The sequence below is a fragment of the Sinocyclocheilus grahami genome, unplaced genomic scaffold (assembly GCF_001515645.1).
Source record: "Sinocyclocheilus grahami isolate Dianchi unplaced genomic scaffold, SAMN03320097.WGS_v1.1 scaffold1397.1, whole genome shotgun sequence".
In the NCBI taxonomy this organism is placed as follows: Eukaryota; Metazoa; Chordata; class Actinopteri; order Cypriniformes; family Cyprinidae; genus Sinocyclocheilus; species Sinocyclocheilus grahami.
In genome coordinates this window covers 104,828-131,197 of record NW_015506576.1, presented here as the reverse complement: position 1 = coordinate 131,197, position 26,370 = coordinate 104,828, and the positions used below count along the sequence as shown (strand labels likewise).

At 38.4% G+C, this 26,370-nt stretch overlaps 1 protein-coding gene across 1 annotated transcript; it reads right to left on the bottom strand.

Annotated features, from left to right (window-relative positions):
* On the bottom strand, positions 1-26,282 carry LOC107569931 (potassium/sodium hyperpolarization-activated cyclic nucleotide-gated channel 2-like). Its single transcript, XM_016256102.1, has 8 exons — positions 25,468-26,282; positions 21,916-22,339; positions 18,302-18,463; positions 14,904-15,122; positions 8,330-8,476; positions 8,009-8,249; positions 3,462-3,626; positions 1-1,773 (listed from the first exon to the last, which is right to left on the bottom strand). The coding sequence occupies exons 1-8, from the start codon at positions 26,187-26,189 to the stop codon at positions 893-895; spliced, it is 2,961 nt and encodes a 986-aa protein (XP_016111588.1). The 5' UTR covers positions 26,190-26,282; the 3' UTR covers positions 1-892.
* Between the last annotated feature and the right edge of the window lie 88 nt (positions 26,283-26,370).

Below are 26,370 nucleotides of genomic sequence, written 5' to 3'. Positions count from 1 at the left end.
AATTAGTCTCCCTGTTGTATAACTTCGTACTTCGTACTTAGCATAATTAGCTTGAAATTTATGTGAAATCCACTTTCATGAACCTTAATTAGAAAACTATTGATTCGTTTAATTGTCCCAATGCTAAATCAAGTGAAATGTGCTCTGTTGTGGGACAGCTAAGAAAAACACACTTATGGTCACACACGCACAGTATTTTTAGTCAAAATCAAGGCAATGAAATTATATTTGTTTTTATCCTTTCATTTCTTTTGACACACCTTTACATGTCATCTCATGTTAACATTTTCCTTTGGCCCAACTTTGGTCTGAAGGAATACGACAAACACATGGACAGCAGTTCCAGTAAGAATACATCCCGTTTCAAAACGTTTGGGACTCGAGAGCCGTTGAATACATTTTTTTTTTTCTATAACAGTTCTAATATTGCGCATTATAGGTTAAATATCTATGATCTAGCCGGTTCATGTTAAGAAGAGGGAGTAAGCTCCTACATTTTGATCAGAAGCAAACTGCTAAATACCGGTATTCAGACACATGTCAGTTTGCATCATTTGAACTACAGTATATAAAAGGGAGGTGGTACGTTTGTAATCTTTGTGAACAGCTACAATAAGGAAAACCATTTCAAAGAGGCAAATTGTGACGTTGGAAGCTACATTGATGTTTATATCATAGGTAAAACGGAAAAGTTCCAATCGTGGTAAGAATGATACAGACATGTTCATTTTATACTATCAAGTCTCGAGGGTCTGTTTGCCCTTGTGGCCAGTCACACCACATACATTCTGAGAGTAAAATTCAAAGGTGTGACAGGGAATCAGGAATAGAACTTGGGGAAGGAGAGTCCACATGTTCCTGACCCAGACAGAGCCCGCCAACTCTATTGTGGTCACAAATTTGACGATAATCTAGATCTGATGTGATGTGGTTCAGTTTCTGGGAGACTGATAATTGAATCCTTCTTGGGCAGTCCTGAATCCAAGCTGGGTCTCATCTGAGGAAGGGAGGAAGGAGGAAATGCACCTACTGACATTTGATGGGGTAGTGCCATTCTGGGTGGGATATTTCCTCTAAGACCAGCAGGGCCTGGGAGGTTCTGAGGGGGACCGATGGAAGTGGATGAGACCCTGGTGGACTGGGGAGGGCTTGGGGCAGCTGGCTGCACCAAGTCATGGGGTAAGGATGGCTGGGAGGCGGATAGGGCTCGGGCATCCTGGCTTAGAGTGCTCCTGGGGACTGGTGGTCGATGTGTGGGACTGGGGACGTGTTGCTGTACAAGGGATAACTGGGAGCCTGAGGGTGCACCCGGGGGGCTAGAACCATACTGGAACGTTCGACCAGTATTTGCCAGAGGACTGTGGACAGGTGTGCTTGCAAGGGCAGAGGCGAGGGCTAAGGTGGAGTACTGGGAACCTGGGGGCGTCTGGCTCTGGACCACCTGGAAGCGCCGCACCATGCGGGGAGACTGGACAGCCCCAAAACCCACTAGAGGGTTGTCCATCTGGGGACAGAAGCTCATGGCAACAGCCTGCTGAAGGCTAGCAATGGCAGAACTTGTAGAGGGTTGACTAGAAAGTGCAAACATGTTCCCATGAGTTGAAGGAGTCACAGACATGGCCCTGGGCCTTTGCATGTCCCCTTGTTTAACCTGTTTAACCATTTCCCGATCGTACTTCACAATCTCCTGGATCATCTCGTTCTCACGGTTGTTGAAGATGCCAGAGTTAAGATCGTGTTGTACTTTGTGTATCAGGATGGAGTTCTTCTTGCCTGAAAGGTACAGATTACGGTCAGTTATAGCTTTGTCTGTGGACCTTAGATCACGCATTTAACAGAAATATCTGTAACTAGGTAGGAACACTGCAGTAATAATAATAATACCAACAACCTAAATGTTTATTTCTTCTTACAGTGAATCCATTACACACTACTCCATTAGGCTATTTAGTAATTGTCAGACACAGTGAAGCACTGGCTCAATCTGAAACTACGTAATACACTTAGGTGTTGTTGTTTTTTTCTGATGACTGCTTTTTTAGACTGATGGGTCAACCAGTTCTCTGTGAACAAGCCCCAGAGCCCTGCTGAGATTTCCAGTGAGAGGGAAGCTATAATGTTTGGCACTGGTGTCGTTGTGCTGAGTCACGGCACGGCTAACACTAACTCGCAACATGGCTCGTGCCTATCACCTGCACCCTGCTGCTAACAAGACAATTTGCAGCTAAAATGACATCCTTTGCACAGCTCCTGCTGGCAGGGCCCCAACATCGCCTTCAATTTCTCTCACCTCCGTCTCCAGTACCACATACAAATATGATCACTCGTGGTTTGAGCATGCAATTTCACCAAGCTGTCTTCCACATCTACAGTTACGTGCTGCGTATCACGCAATGTGTGGTACAGATTTATGGCATTCATCATGTTTAGAGCTGAAATTTTCATTACTGGCATTTTCATGTTGTGGGGAATATCAGAATATAATTTATATGTACAAAAAAAAAGTTAACATTATTTGAAGAGGCTTTTACTTTCTGTTGTACAACATAAAACCATACCTCAAAGGTGAATTTTGAAACCATTGTGAGCTAACAATTTGTATTGCTATTATGTAGCAACTTATGTGTTTAAAGCACACAATGGTTTCAAATTTCACGTTTCAGAAATGAATGATTTTTAATTTATGTTTTAAGAACAAAACGTGGAATTAAGTAATCTTAACAGACCTTATTTCAGAACATATTTATTTAAAAACCCATAGGAAATTACTAAGGTAACCCGTGGCGAATTAACCTTCCGGTAAGCCTACAATTTGACATCATGACTGAACCTCTCTATTCCCATAGTAAATAAACAACTGAGTCACATCTGATGTTCATAAAATTAACAGCCAACATTGACGTTAAGCGACTGCAGCAGGTCATTGACTGTGAGACTGTGGTAGCGGATGTTCTTCTACAAAGCGTCAGTGGTTTAAACTCCTCTGTGAGCTGAACTGATCATGTATGGAATCTGGCTGCCATGGCAACAGCAGTGAGTGGGGTGGCTCCATGGCTAATATGTAAACAACTGAGGTGGTCATGTGACGGGAAGTGACATCAGCAGCCAACACTGACCTTGGGAGATAAGGAAAGAGGATGCTGAGAGGGGTGAGAAGGGCAGGTGGTCTGCCTCTATTGGCAAATTACGTGTTTATGTGCTTGGGACACAAGCCAAAGATGGCAAAACAATCGTGTTGAAGACAAACAAATTTTGGTGGGGACTCAAATCTACCCACAGATGTGAACAATGGATATCCAAACACATGAATTCTGGGATGTGTACCAGTAATGCCTCTAATACAGGTAAATACACCTTCACAAAATGCACTGGGGGAGTACTATAGTATTACCATGGTTCTTTTTTTTAGAAGCACAATGATACGTAGTAATGCTACTGATTTTACTCTCTAGGCAACTTACCTATTCGATCAAGGCGGTCAATGGCTACCGTCTCAAATGCTCTCCTCATCATTGGATACTCCTCCAGTACTTCATTGAAGGTGTCCACGGAGAGTGAATATAGTCGGCAGTAGGTGTCCGCCCGCACACTGGCAGTTCGTCTTCCACGTGTCAACAGGCAAATCTCTGAAAATTAACAGGACATATCATGGTTGTGGTTCCAGAATCTCAGTTGGTCTTAGTTGGTTTTATTTGGGTCAAGTTGGGAGACCAGATAAGACGAGCAAACCACTGAAGGCTGGCTGTACCTAATTAAAAAATCCCTTTTTTAAACCAATCTAATTGTTTGCTAGTCTTAGTTGGTTTTAGATAGGTCTTTAGTACTTGTCAAGCCTGGGAGACCAACTAAGACCAGTGAAGGCGGGCTAGGTGTGATTAAAAAAAAACAAAACAAGATGAATTGCTCATCTTAGCTGGTTTCCCAGCTATGTCAGGCTGGACCAGATTGCTGGTTTTAGTGGTTTCTGACACTGGCCATTTGGGAGACCAGCTGAACACCAACTTGTCCATGCCAGAAGACCAAGATTAGATACTGTTTGGCTGGTCGGCCATCTGTTCTCCTAGTCTGACCAGTGGACAAAGGCCACAAAAAATAAAAAAGACAGACCTGACCAGCTTGACCATGTGTTTGTTTTGGAATGTTGAAACGGGTAAGCAAAAAATCCTTGGAACTAATGTTTACCTGTGAACAGTATCCCAAATGTCAACATAATAGTCATCATAATTAAGTTTATCTGTCGTTTCTCTTTCTTCGTGAAAGAACACAGCTAAATTTCTCCACCACTGGAGCTGAAACCTGAAAACGAAACTGTAGAGGACCTGTCAGTTTGCTTTGTCTCCTGACTATGTCTCTTCTCTCTGAGAGAAAGGTCAAGCTCAGCATTATGAAGAGGTAAGATCCTGTCACTGACTGAAAAGGCTTTATCTACATACACACACACACAGTCGAAAAAGGATGCTTAGCATTTGGGATCTGCCAGCTGTGGCCACAATTCAAAGTGAATGTTGGCACAGCTCACTCTCATTGAAGTTGCTGTGCCCCTTGTCCCTGTAGAGTGGATAAAACTCCACTGGGGATTCAAGTGGATGTTGCCTGTCATAAAAAACCCCAATAAATCTTTAACTCTGGGTAACATTTGGGTTTTAATAAAGGCCTCTGAGATAAGTCTTAACCTTCTGTACAATTAAACAGTTGTTCAATTAATAATACTGAATATTTAGTTATATTTGGTCAGAACTATGAAGTTTTCCAACAGAATGAAGTTTTATAAAGAGAAACGTCCCAGGGTTGCTTGGCTGCAGGGGTTGAAAAGCATTTGATTCTTCTGTGAATCGGTCAGCATTACTTCACTACAGTGTAGAACAGCAGCAGTTTGAATGCCGAATTTTCACACTGTTGGCTGTAGGGTTTTGCAAACACTGTATTGGACATTTATTAATATTTATGTACTGGTAAATGTAAATGTACACTGGTAAATCAAAGTGGGCTTTTATCATACCCCAAAAGTGTACTGACTTTTGTAGGCAAATTTATGTTTTGAATTGTTCTTACAATTATTTTACTTAAATCACTTTTTAAATCAATTTTAAATCAACACGAAAATACTGATTAAGAATGAGTTATTTTTTGCATTGATTGTTGTATTTCATTAAAATTAGTATAATTTAAATAAGTAATGTTCTGGACTTTGTGTTTTCCTCTAGTTCTCAAGCTGTTTCTGGTACAGCTCATTTGGCCTTTGAAGGTTTTTTTTTGTTTTTTTTGGCCACATCCCTTATTGACAAGCCTATGTAAAGATGGCACATACAGCATCTTGCAATACTGCATGTGACATTTTTTCAAATTTTAGGGCTCAAAAACTGTGCAGTGATTGGCTGATAACTGTACATCTTTTACAGCCAGTTTTGATTATTAAAAATCTTTGATGATTAACACATGAATTCTCTATTGACAAGGGCACTGGTATGAAAGCTGGAGAATGATGAGCACTAGCAAGTGAGACAATGGGCTAGAATGAACAATACAACTGAACCAAAACTTATGCACTGCCAAAAAAAAGTCAGATTTGTACCTCTAATAATAACCCAGCAAAAACAGCAGTCTGCCAAAAATCACATCTTCACAACATGCCCAGTTTAGGTTGACATATCCCAGCATGCAAAACTGAGCTGTCAGATCTTCGATGAAGTGCCTCCTTCACAAGTGTGGAGATCAAATTTAGCTCCAGTTTATAGTCATGACGTTAAAAACATGCAATATCACAAACCTCCATGTTTTTATGAAAAATTTAAATGAAAAGAATTAATAGAAAGTGCTTGCTATCAAGGGTTTTCTCATATAACTTTAAACCTCTCATCTTTTTAAGTGGCAGAACTTGCACAATTGGTGGCTGACTAAATACTTTTTTGCCCCACTGTACATATATGTAGTCTATTCAGTGTATCATTTATTATATATAAAGCTCAGCCGAGGAGATTAATGATGATTTCTCATTTCTGTAAGCTGTTAAGAAACATGTCCACTGCACGTGCTTAATGTATCTATGTTCCACTTTTATGAACGCAGCCAAATGCCGTTTTAAAAGCCTTATGGTTGCTTAAATTGAATACAGTATGTAACATCTAGAATGGTTTATGCCAGAGGTGGCGAACGTCGGTCCTGGAGAGCCGCAACCCTGCAGAGTTTTGCTTCAACCCTAATCAAACACACCTGAACAAGCTAATCAGAATCTGAAAGGTTATTAGGAAGCTACAGGCAGGTGAGCTTTAATTAGGGTTGGAGCTGAGCTCTGCAGGGCTGCAGCTCTCCAGGACCGGAGTTCGCCACCCCTGGTTTATGCTATTAACTGAATCAAATGGCCATGCTATTCTTATGGTAACCTCAAGTACCAAGTCAAGAGAAGCTTTTATGGTTCTATGGTTAATGGGTGTTATTTGGCACAATTAACCCTAAAAATGTTTTTTTTAAACTATGCATTGCATTTGAATACTATGAGCAGAATATGGGGTTTTTATTTACTGAAGCATGTTAAAAAGCAGAGATGCTGTGATCAGTATTGAATACCATGACAAATCAGTCTGGCATCATGAATAAGCCCCTCTCAATCATGCATTGTAAAAGGTACAGTGTAATTGTTTTTGGCCAAGGAATCTCTGTATTTGTCATTATAAATTGCTCTGCCATTGCTGTTCTGCTCCACTAATTAGGTGTTATTAATTGGCCACATTTGTTCTTTATCTGTGGCCTTCCTTCAGTGCCCCTGGCTCCTGGTATATTCGCAGCCTCATTGAATTCTCCTCCTTGCCCCTCCCAGACCGTGCCCTAAAGACTCTGGAAAAAGCGCTGTCTTTTTTCTGGATCACCAACGCAAGCCCCTCGAAGGGGGCGGCATCTTAAATGGGACAAAGCTCGCTGGAGGGAGAAACTAAGGAGTCATGTTCAAATGTCAGTAGTATTTATCACTGTATTCCAGTGCAAGTGAGCAGTTACAGGGTTTCAGATAGAGCAACGATATGATTTTAAGCTTTTAAATTTACATTTTTTTAAGTCTTCAGTTTGAACACAAAACAGTGAAGGCTTCTTCAAAAATAGTAAAGGAATGAGTACAGTAGGATTCCTATTGGAATTCTAACTTGGAACCTTTTAAGTATTTCGTTTTTTACATAATTTATTTATGGGACTTTTACTTTGAAATTTCATTTAAATATATGCTAACAGCAGTTTAGCCTTAAAAAACATTTGGCTGTAAGTAATTTACAACTTTATTGCAATATGATTGGATTTGATATGATTATTTGAAAATGACAAAGTGACTTACGTGATTTATTTCTTTGATTAGGGAATGTAAAAATGCAGTATGTTAATTATCATAATCAAGTATAATAGTAAAACTGATACTTTTTTCTTTGATTATTACAGTTTTAGTGCCTTCCTTTGGAAATTATTATTATTTAAAAATAATAATCAAAATGTCTTCTTGGGACTTTTACTTTGTAGTTGCATATTAATGTGTGTTACCCAGCTGTCACAACCATGTAAATTACAAAAAAGTTAGCCTTGGCAAAACATTCAGCTGCAAGTAATTATCAACTTCATTGGAATATGATTTAAGTTTGTTATGATTATTTGAATATAATGAGTAATTTAGTTGACTTAATTTCAATGATTTGTATTATTCAGGACAGGTATGATTTGGGGAAACTCATACTCCTACAGGCTTTTTTATTTAAAAACTGAAATTCTACTGCCTTTAGAAATTTGGAAGTTTTAATGTTTTGTTCTTCTACTACTTAGTGTTTTGTTTTGTATTCTTTTTTTTTTAAATAATTTTCTGTTGTTTTTTAATTTTAATTTAATTTTAATATGTTCTAACAGGATGTCAAAACATGACAACAACAGTTTAACCTTACACAGTTTATCCATTTGGCTCGAAGTATATTGTAATTATAATGTTCAAACTGATTAGTATGTTTCTAAATGAATAAGATGGTCTTTCTGTGTTTATTACCCCCAAAGTAGGAGCCATCAGAGAGCTTCATGTCGATATTCCCTTTGGTCAGGATGCTGACTACGCCATGCTGAATGAAGTACATCTTCTTGCCGATGGTTCCTTCACGAATGATGTAATCTCCTGGTTGGAAGACCTCAAAGCGGAGCTTAGTTAACATTGCTGTCACAAAGTTGGGATCTGCGTTGGCGAACAGCGGCATGGACGCCACCAGCTTCCGGCAGTTGAAGTTGACTATTTCCTGGAGGTGCAGAAGTTAGTTTACTGTCAGTTTGAAGGCAAGTTATCAGTTGTGTATTGTTTTCTGTTTCTAAATGGTACCTCTCGTAACGGCTCATTCAGTTCTTCCAAAATGCTTTCCTCGTCAAACATCTTGCCCTGGTATCTGTGCTCATAGTAATCGTGGATCTTCTGCCGGAAGTCGGCTGGAAGTTTGTGGAAAGACATGTACTGCTCAACTTGCTTGTACTAAGAAGAAAAAAGGACACGAGATAAGTTAATGTTAGCTGACATTTCGGCACACACTTTTGACCCAAAATTTCCAACCACCAACATGTGCGTTGCCCATCTGAATCCCATGTGGCCTCTTTTGTGGAGACGTGACATGCTGACAGGGATCACTATATACAGATTAAAGTAAATAATTAAACATCCAGGCTTGTTTTCCTGTATGGGCATTCCTGCTATATTAGGAAACATCAAGGGAAGTTTTTACGGTGGATGTCATAGGCTAAAGAGCACATGATAATATGATGTTCCCAAAGCAGGAAGAGTATGATGAAACGGATTATAAGCTCTATTCATAGCACAGCATATGTAGTTAACCTTCTCTCTGCATCATTGTTTGTGTTGTGATGGCTTTCTGGTTTGTGTTACAGGAATATACAGTACATTTATTGCATTAAATGGTTTTTGGCTATGTATGTTTTATAGAAATTAGATTAGATAAAACAAATTGTACATTTATGGATGTTTCAAAAGCATATTATAGACTTACCACACAACTGCCATTAGTTTTTAATTAACAACATTTATACTCTGAAACCAATAAGAGATGATTTTTAACATGCATTTTCCATATGATTCGATTTGTTCATGAATTTTGTCTTTAAAAAATGCATAACTCAGTATTTAATGTAGATTAAAACATATCTTGAACTAACTTAAAAACATTTTTTAAGAAATATAATTTTTATGTCCTGCCAAAAGGAAGAGGTTTGTTTTAAAAAATGGGCTTATTCTTTAAGGTTTCATAGCTGTGTCCAACACTTAACATAAATTAACATAATTTTTTTTTAATGTCTTCAGTTTGAACACAAAACAGTGAAGGCTTCATCAATAGTAAAGGAATGTGTACAGTAGGATTCCTATTGGAATTCTAACTTGGAACCTTTCAAGTAGTTTGTTTTTTTACATAATTTATTTATGGGACTTTTACTTTGAAATTTCATTTAAATATATGCTAACAGCAGTTTAGCCTTAAAAAACATTTGACTAAGTAATTTAAAACTTTATTGCAATATGATTGGGTTTGATATGATTATTTGAAAATGACAAGTGATGTAATTGACTTAAGTGATTTATTTTAGGATTTCTTTGATTAGGGAATGTAAAAATGCAGTATATTAATTATCATAATCAAGTATAATAGTAAAACTGATACTTTTTCTTTGATTATTACAGTTTTACTGCCTTCCTTTGGAAATTATTATTATTTAAAAATAATAATAAAAATTTCTTCTTGGGACTTTTACTTTGTAGTTGCATATTAATGTGCATTACCCAGCTGTCACAACAATGTAACCTTACAAAAAGTTAGCCTTGGAAAACCATTCTTCTGAAAGTAATTTACAACTTTATTGCAATATGATTCAAGTTTGTTATGATTATTTGAATATAATGAGTAATTTAGGTGACTTAATTTCAGTGATTTTTATTGTTCAGAACAGGTATGATTTGGGTAAACTCATACTCCTACAGGCTTTTTTGTTCTTTAAAAACTGAAATTCTACTGCCTTATAATGTTTTAATCTACATTAAATACTGAGTTATGCATTTTTTAAAGACAACATTTTTTGTCAAGATCTTCAGTTATGAAAACATTTTAAAAAACAGAAAAATTGTCTTTATCTTTAGTGTCATCTTCCTGTGTTTGTGTGAGATAGATAGATAGATAGATAGATAGATAGATAGATAGATAGATAGATTTTAAGCGTTGTGAGGTGAAGTTAAGTTTATTTTGATGTCTCGTCACTAACGCAGTCAAGATCTCACATTCCATCAAACACTTATTACCAAGGAGGGAGGCTATTTACAGTATAGTAGTGTGCTAAATTTAAACCTTATTTCAAAAGCAGTGTTAAAGGTGAGACAGTCTTATACGGCCTCTCAGACCTCATATTCCAACATAACTCGACTATAGTGGGTCATGTGCACACCAGGATAATGACGTGGGGGACGGGTGATGCTCCTTAGTGACCTCCAAGTTGGTTGGATGGTGTTGGTAGGAAAAGGCATGTGTATAATGACTGTCGGTATGTGCGTGGTGACATATGCTCGGCTTGACAAGCCTCGGGTCGATCCTCGAGCTACTAACAGGGTGCAGACTGTTGCACTTGTTAGTGACAGGTGCTGTCTGTTTTACAGGCCATTGTATAGAGGGATTCTGTAAGTATTTTCGCTAATTATTGGTGTTTGCTAAAGAAAGAATCACGGTTACTATTGGTCATATTTATGGCCAGGGATTTTTAAAACACTTGAACTGTTTTTGGACCCCACTGACTTTCACTGTATGGACAATAACAGTTCTTCAGAATAACTTCTTTTGTGTTCCACAGAAGAAAGAAAGTCATACATATTTGGAGTTATTGGAATAATAATAATTATTATTATTATAAAAAGTATTGAACTTCCTGCGTGCATGCTAAAAACCATAGCAGTGCCGTAGCAAATAAACATCATCTTCAAAATATATAGAGAACAATTATTGGTATGTACATGGACTCCATTTTTAAATTAAAGAACCCAGAAAACAAGACGATCCAGAACATCCCAAAATGGTGGTGTTAAACATGGTTCTTAAGTGGTTGTACCTTTGCCAAACGAAAGAAAAGGGGTTGAGAGGAAAAAAAGATATGTGACAATAGATCTCCAAGCAGTTGTCATTACATTTGCAGCATATGCTTCAACAGATCTGACACAATGTTGCACAAAAAACACTTTGTTCTTTCATTCTTGAATGATCTGATTAGATAACAATGAGCATATTCTGTAGAAAGCATTGATAGTCGTGAAATGAGATGGATGACATAACTAATCCTCGAGAAAATAACAAGGTTTAAAATGCATATAATATAAATAAAGCATACAATTCCTGTCAGATGCAGATATACGCTATATACAACTGATGTGGCATGTGTGTTAGCATGCACACCGTTACTCATCGTCCCTTTGGCAGTGGGTGGGGAATCATGGGAAGTGCAGTGACTGACTTTAATTAGCTCAGAGTGGAAATCCCTATCATAAACCCATTTCATGAAAACCTTTTGTTTCGGTAATCCAGCCCAAATCCTAATCTAATTCAATCTTAATTAATTACAATTGGATAAGGGATTTATGCAATCGCACACAACCGAAAGAAACAACCGGGGGGTCCCAGCATGCGATTTTCACTTTCCACCTTCTATTTCTTTCTGCGTGTAGTAATAGCACAATGCTAATTGCAACAGGCAAATAACTGTGAATAAGACACATCTGTAATGAGTCTAATTTACATACAAAGGAGGAATGTTGGCACTAAAAAAACGTGAATTCATTTAAATACTGAAGGTTTACAATGCAATAGTTTTGCAAAACCTTAGTAATCCTTTCCCCCAGAATTTATTCAGACTGTCTAACATTGTCAAAACCATGATTAAACACTCAATATTATGAGAAAGTACCACAAATGCCCGTGTTTACTTGCACACCAACATTTAGCCACCTCCAAATAACAGGGCATGCTTGTCTCGTCAAGCTCGACAAACTCTGTAATTTACGCTTTGTCCCTTTCGATCAAGGAAGTCTATTTTCTCCTCTCTTTGGTTCATTCAATCAGCCTTGAAGTAAGACAAGGTGTTAAGCTGAAATGTGAAGACAATTACTTGGACCTTGTTGCAATCACTGTTTGAGTCTCCTGTTATGTACAGCCAAGGTCTGTGTATTAGCACTGAAAACACTTCAGGAAAGTTTTAATTGCACCAGGTCTCAGGCTTGGGCTATAGGTCAGGAAACTGTAGTCTGTTTATACTCAGATACTCAGCTTCTTTTCTTCCCTCTTGGACTTCCTGTGACTCAGCTTCCCTGGGCTATCAGTCTGGATAGAAGAATAAATGAAGGAAGGAAGAATGAAAGGTAGGCAGGAAAGTAGAAAGCTATGTGGCTGTGACAGGACAGGGTTAGCATTAGCTTAGCGCCAATTAGATAAGCTACACATCTGGTGACCTACACTAAAACCTCTGGATAGGTAGATGATCAGATTAACTTTCGTAAGCTTCCTAACAGAAGTCATCAAAGAAGTGATGCAATGTTGCGTAATATAGTAGACATAATCATCTTTGTCCTTCCAATATGGCTGAACTGACATATACTGACATCAAAATTCTTAACAGTTAAACCGAAAAAAAAATTTGTATTTCAGGCAGTCCACAGGTTTTTTCTTCTTCTTCTTTTTAACAGGACAGACAGTTTATCTTCCATCGGTGACATAAAGGGATGATATATTTCCCATGACATCAAGGTGATCGTAGTCACCAAGGAGGGGAGGAGAAAGCCTGTGAACCGTATATCAAGCTTTCGCTCCATATGGACATTGAGTCCATCAGCAGATACATTTATACCATAGGTATCCAATGGCAACTAGGATTATGATGGTTTATTGTTAGGTAATAACCAACGAGATGTGAGACCGCTACAGTCTCAACGATAAGGTTGTAGTTCTTCTGTATACTCTCATCAGAATGAATAAGAACTGTAATATATTATTCAAACATGATGTTACTAACAGTCAATATATTTTCTTGTGTACAGTTCATGTTGTAGACAAAGCTGTGATCAATATTCTAACATTCTGATCTAAGCAGAGACCAATGTGTAATGGTCGATTGATACAGCTCGATCTGTACATCTCAGCAGGCCTGTATGAGTTGACAGAAACTGATCTGAGACTTTTGTTGTTCTTTTTGTTGTACTCCATGTGAGCATTTGTTATAGGCTGGACCTGAACAGGTGCTTGAAAGTCAATGTTAAACAATGTAATGCTGGTTATGTAATGGCTAATGTCCCGTTCATCTGTCGTTGTCTGGCAATCCATTGGTTTCCACATAGCAGGGGAGATGGACATGTGATGGGACGATGGGGGATCTACACAGGGACAGTGTGCTGTTTGTTCATCAGGTTGCAAAGGTGTGAGAAATGTTTTTGTCTGTAAAGAAGGGATTTTCAACTACACTCAAAAATGTCTTAGGCAAACTTCTGCTAAACTTTCTTTCCTATGCTTTTTGCAATGGATTTTATGTGTAAATATATTCCCGCTATTCTAAACAGGCAAACACTCAAGGACCACCATCAGCAATCCACTTCTTCCTTTCCACCAGTGATCTCAAATATGCTAAAAAATCATCAACTACTTAATGTGTAGTTTGGCACAAAGGAACATCATTACATGTTTATTTTAGATCATGAGGGCAAAACCAATCTCATATGGGTCCTTTATCTCATGCAAAGAATGGCTTTTGTTGGTATCTTTAGCACATTCTACTCCCCTGCTGCCATAGTGGCTCTGTTATCTGACGGAAAGCAGCTCTGTAGCTAGTGATTAATGAAGAGGAAAGTCTGCCGCCTGAGGCGAGATTTGATGAGCTCCACTGAAAGTCCCTTTGGGATTCTCTGCATTACATCATTGCTTCAAACGTTGTCATAATATAGGTGTGTTTAAAGTAGAATTAGAGGTATGCACTTAATAATGACTAACAGGAATACATTAAAATGCATTTTAATACCTTTAAATGTGCTCTATGTTAAAATAATTCCCATCCCAGTTTGATGTGCAGAAGCAACTATAAATAAGCAATTTGTAGGTGGACCTTCCAAAGCTTGTAAGTACTGTGGTAAACTTTTGGCTTAACCAATGGCATGAGAACATTTTGAGCGAACAAAGGAAGACATGGGTGTGCTGGAAAGAGTGGTAGGATGGTTTGGGATAGTCGGTTTCAGAAGTCTTAACCCTCCTTCATTTTAAAACAGAATTTGATTGCTGATAAACTTAAAGATCTGATTCAGTTCTGTCAATCTAACTGCTCTACCCCATTTTCTGTAGAAGAAATGTCTGACCCTTTTATCTGGCTTGTCTATGTTACTGTCAGATGTGTAATTTAAGAACACGCACACCTTTTTACTCAGGTGGGTGTCAAATTTCTTTGAAATACATTCTCCCAAAACATTCTTTTCTTTTAAAGCACATGGCAATAACAAAATTATTTTCTATTTTCAGGAAAAGTGAGTTCCAGAAGGGTCTGCTCAATGGAAACCTGTGACCAAATTGTTTGCGACGACAAGACACGGGTTGCAGGTGTAAACAAGCACCAGATGCCGTGATTAGGAATCAAAGAAGACCGAATTACAGCAGTGGGAGGGACTGACAACTGATCAGATGAGAGGGAGACCAGATTGCGGAGAATACCCAGAATCCTCAGCCATAGGGATAGTTGGCCTGAGCAGTTTCATCCTCTCAAACAGACGATAGGTACCGACTTTGATCTGGCAAGATCAAACAAACGGTGACACATAAGAAGGTCATCTGCAGGTGTTTCAGTGTGTGTGTGTGTGTGTGTGTGTGTGTCTGGAGCGTAGTACCCACCTTCTCCTGGTACTGGCGCCGGGAAGAGTCCAGCGACTGTATGAGTGCGGTGGCGTGGCCAATGAACATGGCATAGCAGGTGGCTCCCACGATCATACTCAGCATGGTCAACCAGATATCAGACATACTCTCAGGGGCCTGGCGTCCGTACCCAATACACAGCATATGGCTCATGGCCTTGAACAGGGCAAAGGAGTACAGCTCACTCCAGGAGTCGTTCTGAAAATTCGGATGTGAGAAAGTGATAAACAGAAAAAGAAAGAGAGACTCTGATTACTTCATCAGCACTAGATACACTCTCGTGAGCATGACTTCCTCTGGATGCTAATCCTCAAGTCAAAACCTTGGCTCATGAGGGGTATAGATTTACAAATCCCTATCAAAGGCATCTTGCAAATTACTTTGGATAGCTATGTGCACCCCGGACCTGTGATAGATTCATTATTCCATCACTCCGTCTGTCATTTAAAGTCAGTTAATTGGACCGCACTGTTTGTTGTTCAGCCGGGCTCTTGTTATAATGTCTTTCCTCCCCTTGCAAGAATCTGCATAAGACCTCAGCTGCTACGCTAAGGTGCCTCGTCTCTCCTCATAAGCGACTGATTATTCAGGACTGACCTGATGAGTCCCTGTGAAATGTGGTTAACCTGATTTGCATTCACTTCGAGCAGGGTTTAGACAAGGCTATGAAAATCCTGAATCAAAGTCAAGGAGGCCACGGGTGACTTTGAATGATGAAGTGTGGGAAGAGTTGGTGGTGAAAATGGAAAAAGAGGGTGATGGGTAATCAGTGGAATTAGTTTTTGGAGATGGGTCGAGAAGTGGCTTACTAGGGTTGTGATGGAGGAAGCCTCTGTTGAGGGCAGGTTGCACCTGGCTGTTATTACCAACTGGCAGGTTGGGTGCTAAGACAAGCTACAGTGCACATGGAGTGCAAGTGTCATGGAGAAATAGAAATGTGTTCACAGACTCAGCTACACAGTCACAATGTGTTGCTGCTACCCCAACAATCCTGTCAAGTTCAGATGCAAACAAGGCAGACAAGACATCGTCTGGAGTCTAACCTTTTGAGTTACTGCAAGGCTTGGCAGTGTAAAAAGCATGCAGTGTGTCAGAGAGATGTGTTTGCTTAGTTCATGTCTGCTTTCCATCTCCGTTACAAGGCTTCCAGGAATACCCTGAAGAACAAGTTTGTTCTGGGTTAACTGGAACATCTAAGCACACAGATAAACAATTAAACTTCTAATGAACACACACTGCTTAAATTCTACATTATATATTTCATCCCTCCTGACACATGCATTGAAAAGAAACAAATGTAATTAAAACTTCTTTTGTTGATGTTCATTCTTAAATGAATTGGAGTCACACCTTCCACAGCGAGTCTGATTTCTCTGTTTTTTTTTGTTTTGTTATTGCTACGTGAATACCAACAAGCTGTAAACACAAAGAGTCACTTGGCAGTGCCATGCTTCTCAGAGAGGACAATGCAAATGAATGCAATGAAAGCTATCGCATAGCCTCAAAACATTCACCATTAAAACCCCAACACGTGTTCTACATTCTGTGGATAAACAGGCATCACAAATTATTTCCTTTTCCATGCTTTTATGGAAAAAATTAGGAAATGTTTAATGCTGCATAATCTGTTTTAGCAGACATGCACTGTAGTGCTGCAAGCATGATTTGGAATGAGTTATATTAAAGATTAGCACAAGAGAGCCCTTTACTGTGCATTTACTGTGAATGTGTAGATAGGACGTGTTGAGTCTATCTGCATGTGTCTCTGCACGTCTGGGGGATGCTTATCTGAACTTTGAATGGCTCCTCAAGCATGCAGAGCTCATAAGCAACACTCTTGAAAAACGCACACGTGAGCATGTACTTGTGAATCGCACATGCTTTATTTGTCATTCTAACTGTGCACGGATGGATTTGATGATGTTAGGTCATGGATCACAGGGCACAGCTGGATCAAAAGGGATCAAAGGGTGTATTTCAGTGCATTCAACTATCAGTGCTGGGAAACACGGGAGCAGGTGAACTGCGGCTGAACCATCTGTAACTCATTTATGTCCATTTAAGTCAAAATGGAATTTTAATTTGATGTGTGTGATTTTGATGAGTCTAGGCTTACATTAATGATCTCAGATGGGGGTTTTTTCAACCACGATTTTTTTTAGAGTCTTACCCTGGAAATCTGCAAACAGGAAGGAGGCAAGTATGTGTAAGTTTGTTTTGGATTAGATTGAATAGTTTTATTGTATTCTACCAAATGAAGGAAGGTTTGTAAATTGTCTAGTGTTTTATAGCACTTCTGCTGAAGCTTAACAACACCTCAGAGTGTGTCTCACAGGCTTCATTACCGCACAAAGAAGGGCCTATTGAGAGACCAAGCGGACACTTGAAATAATGAGACAGATCGTTTAACGCTGCGTCTTTCATTTCAAGCAATCTGCCTTTTGAAAGCTGCTGACCTTGATTGCTAAGCATTGGCAGCAACTAGAATGACTGCACTCAAAAACTATTGTAACAAAAGCCGATTAGAAACCTGTCCAGATGTCACATGATCTCTTACAAGTGACAGCATATAAAGAGTGTATATAAATATAAAGGACGGACAGGCAGGGAAACGCTAAATAATCAGCATTTATCAGAGTTCTATCTCACAAGTTTGTCAACTTTTCCATCGGTAAATTCAGTTTGATGAAAAGTGTTACACTTTTCATACCAAGCTGGTTGAAGACAATTCACAAACTATCACCAGTGGTTTATACCAAAGTTTAAAACAAGCCAGCCTTTGGTTGTCAGTGGCGTTCAGCCCACATGTGAATCCCCAGATAACCCAAGAATAAATCATACGCTCAGTTAAGTTGCCTGACGCTGCACACACTTTACCGAGCAAGAGTTCATGATCACTTACTGTATACATCAGTGTAGCAAATGTCCAAACAGTGTCTTATCTTCAGACTAGACTTAACAGCAGGGAGAACTTCTAGAACAGATGGTGAGAAGTGAGGGACGGGTGACTCAAAGTGCCTGGCAGACTTGGGAACATGAGAAGAGCAGGTGATGGCGTCAGCTCACCAATGCGCCTATGTGATTAACACTGTCAAACACTGATGACATCAGTGGAAAGTTTTAGCTTTGTGATTTGATTATTGTGTGGAATTGTTCAAGCATAATTCGAGGACTCCGAGTGACCTTCTACAGAGCCATTTGCTGAGTCCAAGATTCAGTTCCTGGACTCAGCAAATGGTTCATTCCAATTTGTGTGTAACTGTAGATAATGATACCTAAACTTTGGCCTACATAACCTACTGAGAATTTGCTATTTGGGAGAGTTTAGGAACACTTGGAGTGATCGAAACCAAGGTAAGTTGGAAGGTAGGACTTACCACCATCTTGTTAAGAGACACCCAACAGTCCGAAGGGAAGTCCTGCAACATGGGCACCAAAAACTGCAGACAGCCATCCCAGTGGCACAGAAGCAGCATCATGCCAATTAGATTGAAGATGCGCATCACTGCACTGGCCAGGTCATAGGTCATATGAAAGATCTGTCGTTCAAGATAAGAGAAGTATTACATTTGAGTAGCAAGGGAAGGGCTTTCTGGGACAAACTGGAACATATTAAATTATCAGAACTCCACAGGTAATCCGTCTTTGCATACTGAAGGACAAACTTTTTCATTTTTTGAGGGATTCTCTTGACAAGGTACTATTTCAAAACCCTTTTGACATGTAGATTATTTGTGACCTCTAGATGTGTGAATAGGAGCATATTGAAACCAGGTTTGCCAAAACTTTGTGTAATGAGTACAGTACATCCTACAAACTTCATCCCGTCAGATTAGATTCAATACAGAACATGTCTGTGAATGATGAAAGTAATGTGCCAAGCTGATACCATGTTCTTCCTGATGGGACTAAGAAAGACTGGAGAGCGGAGAATGTGTCTCTTGGAGACAGCCGTGTGTGCAGTTTTTTGGTTGTTTTTTTTCAGGTTGTGTGAGACAGTGTCAACACTTTCTTGCCATACCAGAAACAAGGCTTGTTACACCTGAGAAAAGCCAAGTGCCCCAAATAGCAACTAGGCCAAAATCAGCGATAGAAGACGACAAGAGGAGACACTACTCTGGCTCGTGTTGTAAAGTTCTTAGTCGGAGTGGGTTGTTTTTTCTAGCTTGAGAAGAAGCAGCACATGGAACAGGATCTTAAAATTGAGACGATGCAAAACACAAAACTGACTGGAGACTAATATTTGAAGAGTAGCGTCTGGAGCTCTTAAGTGGCCAGTAGTTAGGGCTGTTTGTTTAGTATATCATTGTTGCCGTGCGGTTCTTGAAAGCCTCTTTGATCAGGGTCACTGGTCTCAAAGTAATGTGGAAGCACTTATGGGTCTCATTGCACCGCCATTTGAACTTCTTGAAATTAATGATCCATACCAAATATAAGTACTCCGTTGTCTTCTGGCATGCGTGATCACCTGGTGAGGGGATTGTCAAACATCAGCAGACCAATGTCTTCATGAAAACACTGGCTTGTGCAATCCTGTTTGCTTGTGTCTGTACAATATGATCACCAGGAATGATTTTTAAATATTTTTTTTTCATTATTTTAATTTTCCATGGTTGGTGGTTGGTGGATATATATATACATATATATACATATATATATATATATATATATATTTGTTGTCTTAACCACTGTATCAATTAATATATTTTAAATAGTTTCATATCACATTATACAACCAAAGCTATAAATGGTCAATTGAAACATCTTTGTATTTTAGTTAGCATGCAGTTAGCTAACTTTAACTAAGGGTTAAAGTGTTCAACTAAATTATAAATGATCAATGGTTAGACTAAACATCTAAACATTTTGCTTTGGGTTTTCAGTTTCTTTGTGTTTTTTAGCAAGGTTATGATTGGCCTGATTGCTTAGCATAGCTTTCACTATTATCTTTACCATTTGCTTTACCATGCTGTTTGAAAGCTAACTATTAGCCTGATAGCTTAGCATTTTTTTAACAAAATTAAAAATGGTCAATCGAAAAAAAATTTGCTTTTGAGTTTATAGTTTTTTTTGTGTTTGTTTGTTTTTAGGCAAGTTAACAACCAGCCTAATAGCTTAAAATAGCATTCACCACTTGTTAATCTATTCTTTACGTAGTCTTGTTAACAGAAGGCAAGCAATAAACGCCTTTTCATTAGCTAGCACACAATATGGTCATGCTATTGTGGCTAATAAAATGCTTTTCTTGATGACATGTTTACATGCAGTGCAAAATGAGGGTAATGGGCAAAAAAATCTAAGTGTGCCGTAGGGGTTTTGCTAGCTCTTTATGAACTTTCCCTGATAAAAGAATACAGGTTAAAGTATTTACATGCCCTACACATTATCAGGTTAAGGTTTAGCACTGTAAGAGTGTGTATGTAAATGTTTTGACCTATAAATGGGATTCCCAACTTGGTCATATCTTTTAGGTGGTCTAACTCATGCTTTGTCCCTGCCTGAGTAATCAAGAGCTATAAGGGGGCCAAACAGTGTGGAGTGGATGTGGCACTGCTGTGCAAGGTTGATTCAGTAATTGAGGGCCATGCCTGGCTCACATTACCACTATGTAATCAGCAGCATAACTGTCCCATTTAGTGGTGAAAAGAACACATAAAACTGAATCATCAGTCAGCTCAACCGCAGGCAAATCGTCACGTTTCTGTCACTCTGAACAGCTGGCTCTCTATGTAATCATCTGAAATGTTCCCAATGTCGGCTGTCATTTTAATGTTAATGCACTGAACTGTTTTTACAATTGTGGTCAGTCAGTTGCTGTTATTAACGTTTATGATGGTTAATTAATCCAGGCTACGTTAATTAGCCTGTGCACCTAATTACTAACCCACAGAAAAAAACACCTAGAATGCAGCATCAGAAATCAGTGAAAAGCACCATTGATCACATTCTGCCTCTCGCAATTATAAACAAGAAAAGTGACGTCAATAGGTAAATAAACATCTGCTGTATATTGTACTTTTACTGTGCAAAATACATTTTCTGTTTGCATAAAATATTTGGATGACCAACTACATCTGCCAAAATCAGCAGTATTATAACAGAGCTTGTTATGTGGAAGACTGTATCCCACAATGTGCTCAGACTTCTATTTTCAGTGTGACAGTTGAACCATATATCATATATTTTATGATATTTACGAGATTAAAAATGACTTTAGCATTGCTAGTTACAAGAACATAATATCTTATGTGATTTTCAACATGTGTCTTGAGTTATTATTTTGACACCAGGTACTCTGATAAAGACAATGTGTATAATATGTTTCGCTGGCTTGGCCTGGACCTAGTGGCTTGGATTTATCAATTGTTTTTAAGTTAGCGATGTTAGTTGCAATCGTCCCATGAACGAAAATGTCTTATAATAGGGCAGTTAGCGAGATAAAGTAATATTATTCAAATAGCGGCCACCATGATGCAACTTACTCAACATAGAATAAAACTAAATTTGAATGAGAAAAAAATGCTTAGGTTGTATTCACACCTGTCTTGTTTGGTTCGATTGAATCAAACTCAAGTTCGTTTTCCCCCCTTGGTGCGGATATTTTGGGCAGGTGTGAATACAGCAATCGCACTCTGGTGCGGACCAAACAACCGCCGCTGAAGAGGTGGTCTCGGTCCGCTTCTAAATGAACTCTGGTACAGTTGAATGGATGAACCAATGAATGGATGACCTTACGCACGTGTGGTTTTGTTTACAGTTTCTGGTTCACTTGCAAAAACGACAGTATGAAAGCGAACCGCACCGAATAAAAAAAAAATCAACATTGTATTTGGTCCGGACCAAAGCAAGTGAACTAGTGGATTTTCCTAGTGTGAATACACCCTTAATGAATTTGAATCAAGTTAAATGTGTTTCAGTTACTTCCCAGTGTCACAATTTGAAAAATCCTGACTTCAACAATGAAGGCAAACAGCAATGGTGCCCATCTTACCTCTTCCCATTGATGGATATAACGAATCAGTCTGGACAGTCTAAGAAGTCGCAGTAAACTGAGGATCTTGGTGAAACGCACAATCCGCAACGCTCTGGCCGTCTTGTAAACCTCAGAGTCGATGCCTTTCTCTACGATTAGAAAGATATAATCCACCGGAATGGATGAGACAAAGTCCACCACAAACCACGTCTTCAGGTACTTCTTCTTGATCTTTTGAGGGTCCAGTATTATCTCGGTGTTTTCTTCATAGACTATGCCTGTACGGAAGTTCAGTACCAGGTCCATGAGGAAGAACGTGTCGGATACTACGTTGAAGATAATCCAAGGGGTGGTGGTTTCCTCCTTGAAGAAGGCGATGCCCACAGGAATGATAATCAAGTTGCCCACCATAAACATTAGCATTGTGAAATCCCAGTAGAACCTGTGTGGATTAAATTATTAATTTTTTTTATTAATAAATCAATTTACAGGACATATGCTTAAATGCATGCACAAAAATGCCACAGAATATTATATGTAAACATTATTTTATTTTATTTACAGATCACATTTATATGACAACAACAGGCATTCAGTGTCTCAAACTAAACGTCTGGCATAAAATATATTGACATTAGACAACATTTGTAAATTATCACAGTCCTCAAGGTAGAGTTTTGTGCATGAATTAATTATGAAGTGTGTTATTTTATTAATATTAATATAATATTGCAGATTGTTGCAGTATGTCGGACTTTATGTATTTGGTATTAAAGGCACACCCTTACAATAAAAAAAAATTAGATTCAGTCTTCATGCATTTGGTGAGACAGGGATACACCCTATAAATAACCCTAGCCTTGACAAACACGCTGCACATGCACGAGAGGAGAGAGGCGATACGGGAGTAATAAAACCGCATTCGTTTGATATAGTGTCTTGGTTGAGATCAATATTGTGAAATATTGTACCACTAACTATTAGTTACCTCAACATATGCAAGGTCATCACAAGGACGTTGAGAAACAGATAGAGTTTTTTTTTCCTGAGTCTTTACTTTTATGAGACAGAGCACTTAGCTTTTATTATCTAAAATTTTTAATTAAACACTGAACTGAGTATCTTAAGAAAATAATGTTTTTTTCTTCTTATAATAATTATTATTATTATTGGCATTATTATGGATCCATTTCAGTAGCAACCTATGTGTTTAGCATCAAGAGAACATACTTTTTTGTATTTTCACTTTCTTAAATTAGTTTTATAATTAGTCCTTTATATAGTTTATCATTTAATTTATACAATTTATCATTTAAGTATTTCTGTCTTTTTGTGTTTTTATACTTTATATTAATTATTATTTTACTTGCCATTGAAATCCTTTGTCGTTTAATGTTATGATTCTGAGGTTTTAATGTTATATAATAATAAATTATTTTATTCATTATTTAATTTTTAGTTTTATTACAATTATTTTTTTTTTTATGATACTTATAATACAGAACTGAACTTTTTTATTTTATTGTTTATATTTATTTGTTGTTTTATTATTTTATGACATACTTTTATTCTCATCTCATAATGAATGGCTATTACATAAAAAGTAATTGTTTGCATAGAATGAGTTGTTTCCTGTTGAATGCACAGTGGTGTACTAACACTGCTGAGTGTAATTCTTTGGAGACCCACCAAATGAAAAATACTGGCCAAACCAATTATGGGCCTGTCTTTAATCAAAAGTGCATTATACTGCTTAAATTGAGGTAACGATCTTGTATATAAGCCTTTATTGGAGGTTACTTGATATAAAATTAACCTGTTTGTCAGTGTATTTGAGGAACACCCTCTTGGCTCCGTGTCCTGGGAGATCATTAAGCACTGACCACAAAGGAGACTATATGATTCTAAGTGTTTGCTGGGAAAACAACAAACAAACCATTGAACTATATCGTTGAGCTGTAGCAATAAACAAGCACTTCACTTTTGAACCACAGTTAAAAATCACTGGTGATGAATCTCAATAGGAAGGTTTTATTCCCACTGTTTTTATTGCATACATTTTTCTGAGAGGCTGAGGGGATAATTTCTGAACTTTGAAGTAAGTGTCCTGTTTCCCTTTGCAGTTTATTCAGCTTTTGCGCAAAAGGATTTCCATAAATGTTCTGGTAAATTACACACACCTGTTGACATAAACAGCTTTAGAGAAGCTGTTGTACATTGGCCATCAATGATTAATCTCAGTTTACCAAAAATCGAATTAATGTGAAGTCCTAATCCTTATTACGAATTATAATTAGTAATGTGCATTGTGCGTGTTTGATATTCAGGCCTATGGGCTGTTCCATGGAAAGGATGCCTTTTGTTTCCCTCATCAGCATATGTGAATAATGACACAAAGCTAATGCCAACTAGTACTCTGTTGTTACAGGCGTTTTGTAAAACATCAAAACAAATTTAATGTTTATTTTTATTAAATTAAATTTGATCTTTTATTATTTTATTGTATTTATTTAAATAAAAACTTGTATTTTGTATTTCTTTATTTTCTGTTAATTTATTCTGTCAACTGTTACCCCACCCCCTTTAATTTAAATCAATTTTTTAAAAACTGTCATAATTATGTGCAACCTTGTTTGTTAATCACTTCATCTTAAAATGTTACATCTGTTAACAGGGGACATCTGAAATAGTCAACCCTGTTACTGTGATTTTGTACAATAAACAGCTTTGAACACTGAAAATTTGTGGAGAAAAAAATAAATAAAAATCTCAGCATTAAATTCTCCTTTTAATAATTCACGACCTAGAGCAAAAAGGCTAAACAAACTTTAAAATGTCAACTCTGTTACTTTTTTAAAGGTACAATGACAACTCTGTTACTTTTTTTTAAATCTAATTTTAAGTGCCTCCTTGTTTGTAAATTACTTTTATCATAAAAAGTTACATTTGTCACTAGGGGACAAACATAGTCAACCCTGTTACCACGATTTTGCACAGTACAGTTGAATACTGAACACTAGATATTTGTAAAATAAATGAATAAAAATATCAGCATTAAATTCTCTTTCTAATAAACACCTTGTTTTGGCTAAACAAACTTTAAAATGTGAACTCTGTTACTTTTTTTCAAAAGAATAATGGCATCATAAGTGCCTCCTTGTTTGTTAATTTATCTTAAAATGTTTGTCAGTAGGGGTCGATCTTAAATAGTCAACCCTGTTACCATGATTTTGTACAGTAAACAGCTGATTACTGAACACTGAATATTTGTGAATGAATTAATATCAGCATTAATGTATCTTTCTAATTAACACCTTGTAAAAGTGTTAAGACCTTGGTTAAACGGTTAAATACATTTTAAAGTGTCAACTCAGTTACTTTTTTAAAAGGTACATTTTTATTATTATTATTTATTAGCTTGATATGTGATTTTAAATGCAATTTACTTTGTCTAGTGAAATCTTATTTTACAGTTTTTAATCAGAAAAGGCACTCAATTTTATTGTTTTCAAACATGAGCATCTGCAGCCAGGTATTGAGTCTCCACTGGTGCCACTCTATCATCCCTACCTGAAATCACTGTATGGATGAATAATCCAATTGCCAGCTGATTTGACTCGTTCCTGTTCCTTCTCCACTGCTTTTTGGCTTCCAAACATACGCAGTGAGAATTTGTTGACCCCGGGCTGTAACATGGAGCTAAACTGCCTCTGCATATAAGTTTGATTGTCCCTGGCTTCCGCATCATCTGCCGTGATCTGGCCATCCTCAGACTTGGGAAAGCTGACAGAATTGCTCGGCTGCTGCTGCTGGTTCGAGGTCGGTCCGTGGGCCGGTGGAGCACTGGAGAAGGAAACTCTGGAGTCCTTCTTGTCAGCGGGAGGAGGTGCGGCGGTCGGGGCAGAAGTGACCGAGCCGTCCATGCTGGAGGTGCTGGAGTGACATGCAGATGCTGGGAAGCCTCCACCTGTCTGCTTCTCCTGCTTGGAGAGGGTTGAGGGCAAGCTCTCGTCTCTTCGACAGTCTCCGTTGATAACGCATCTTATTCCGGTGCCATCCTCGCCGTCAAACCCGCTCTTGTCCCTGGAAACATCTCCGTGGCAGAGGAGCGCGGTGGATTCCGTGCTGCGTCCAGAGGAGACGGAGGCTAAGTCCTTGTTGTTGGAGATCCTGCTCGCCGCTGCCGTTGCTCCCCCTCCTGGCGTTACATTCTTCATCTTGGAATAAGAGTCAAGGATGTCGCCCCTGAGCGTCTCTTTGTGGTCTTCATCGCCGTCCTCCGCCTCGTCCATGACGGCGTTGCTTTGATATGAATCCTAACGCATCCAGATTGCGAAAGCGCAGACGTTGCCTACAGTCCTTTACTCCGCGTCCCAATGCCACCAAACAACTACACCAGTCGCGTTGCTATGGCTGCACTCGTTCACTCCCTCACCCTTACCTGGTAGCACATCACAAGCTCCGTGTTACTCT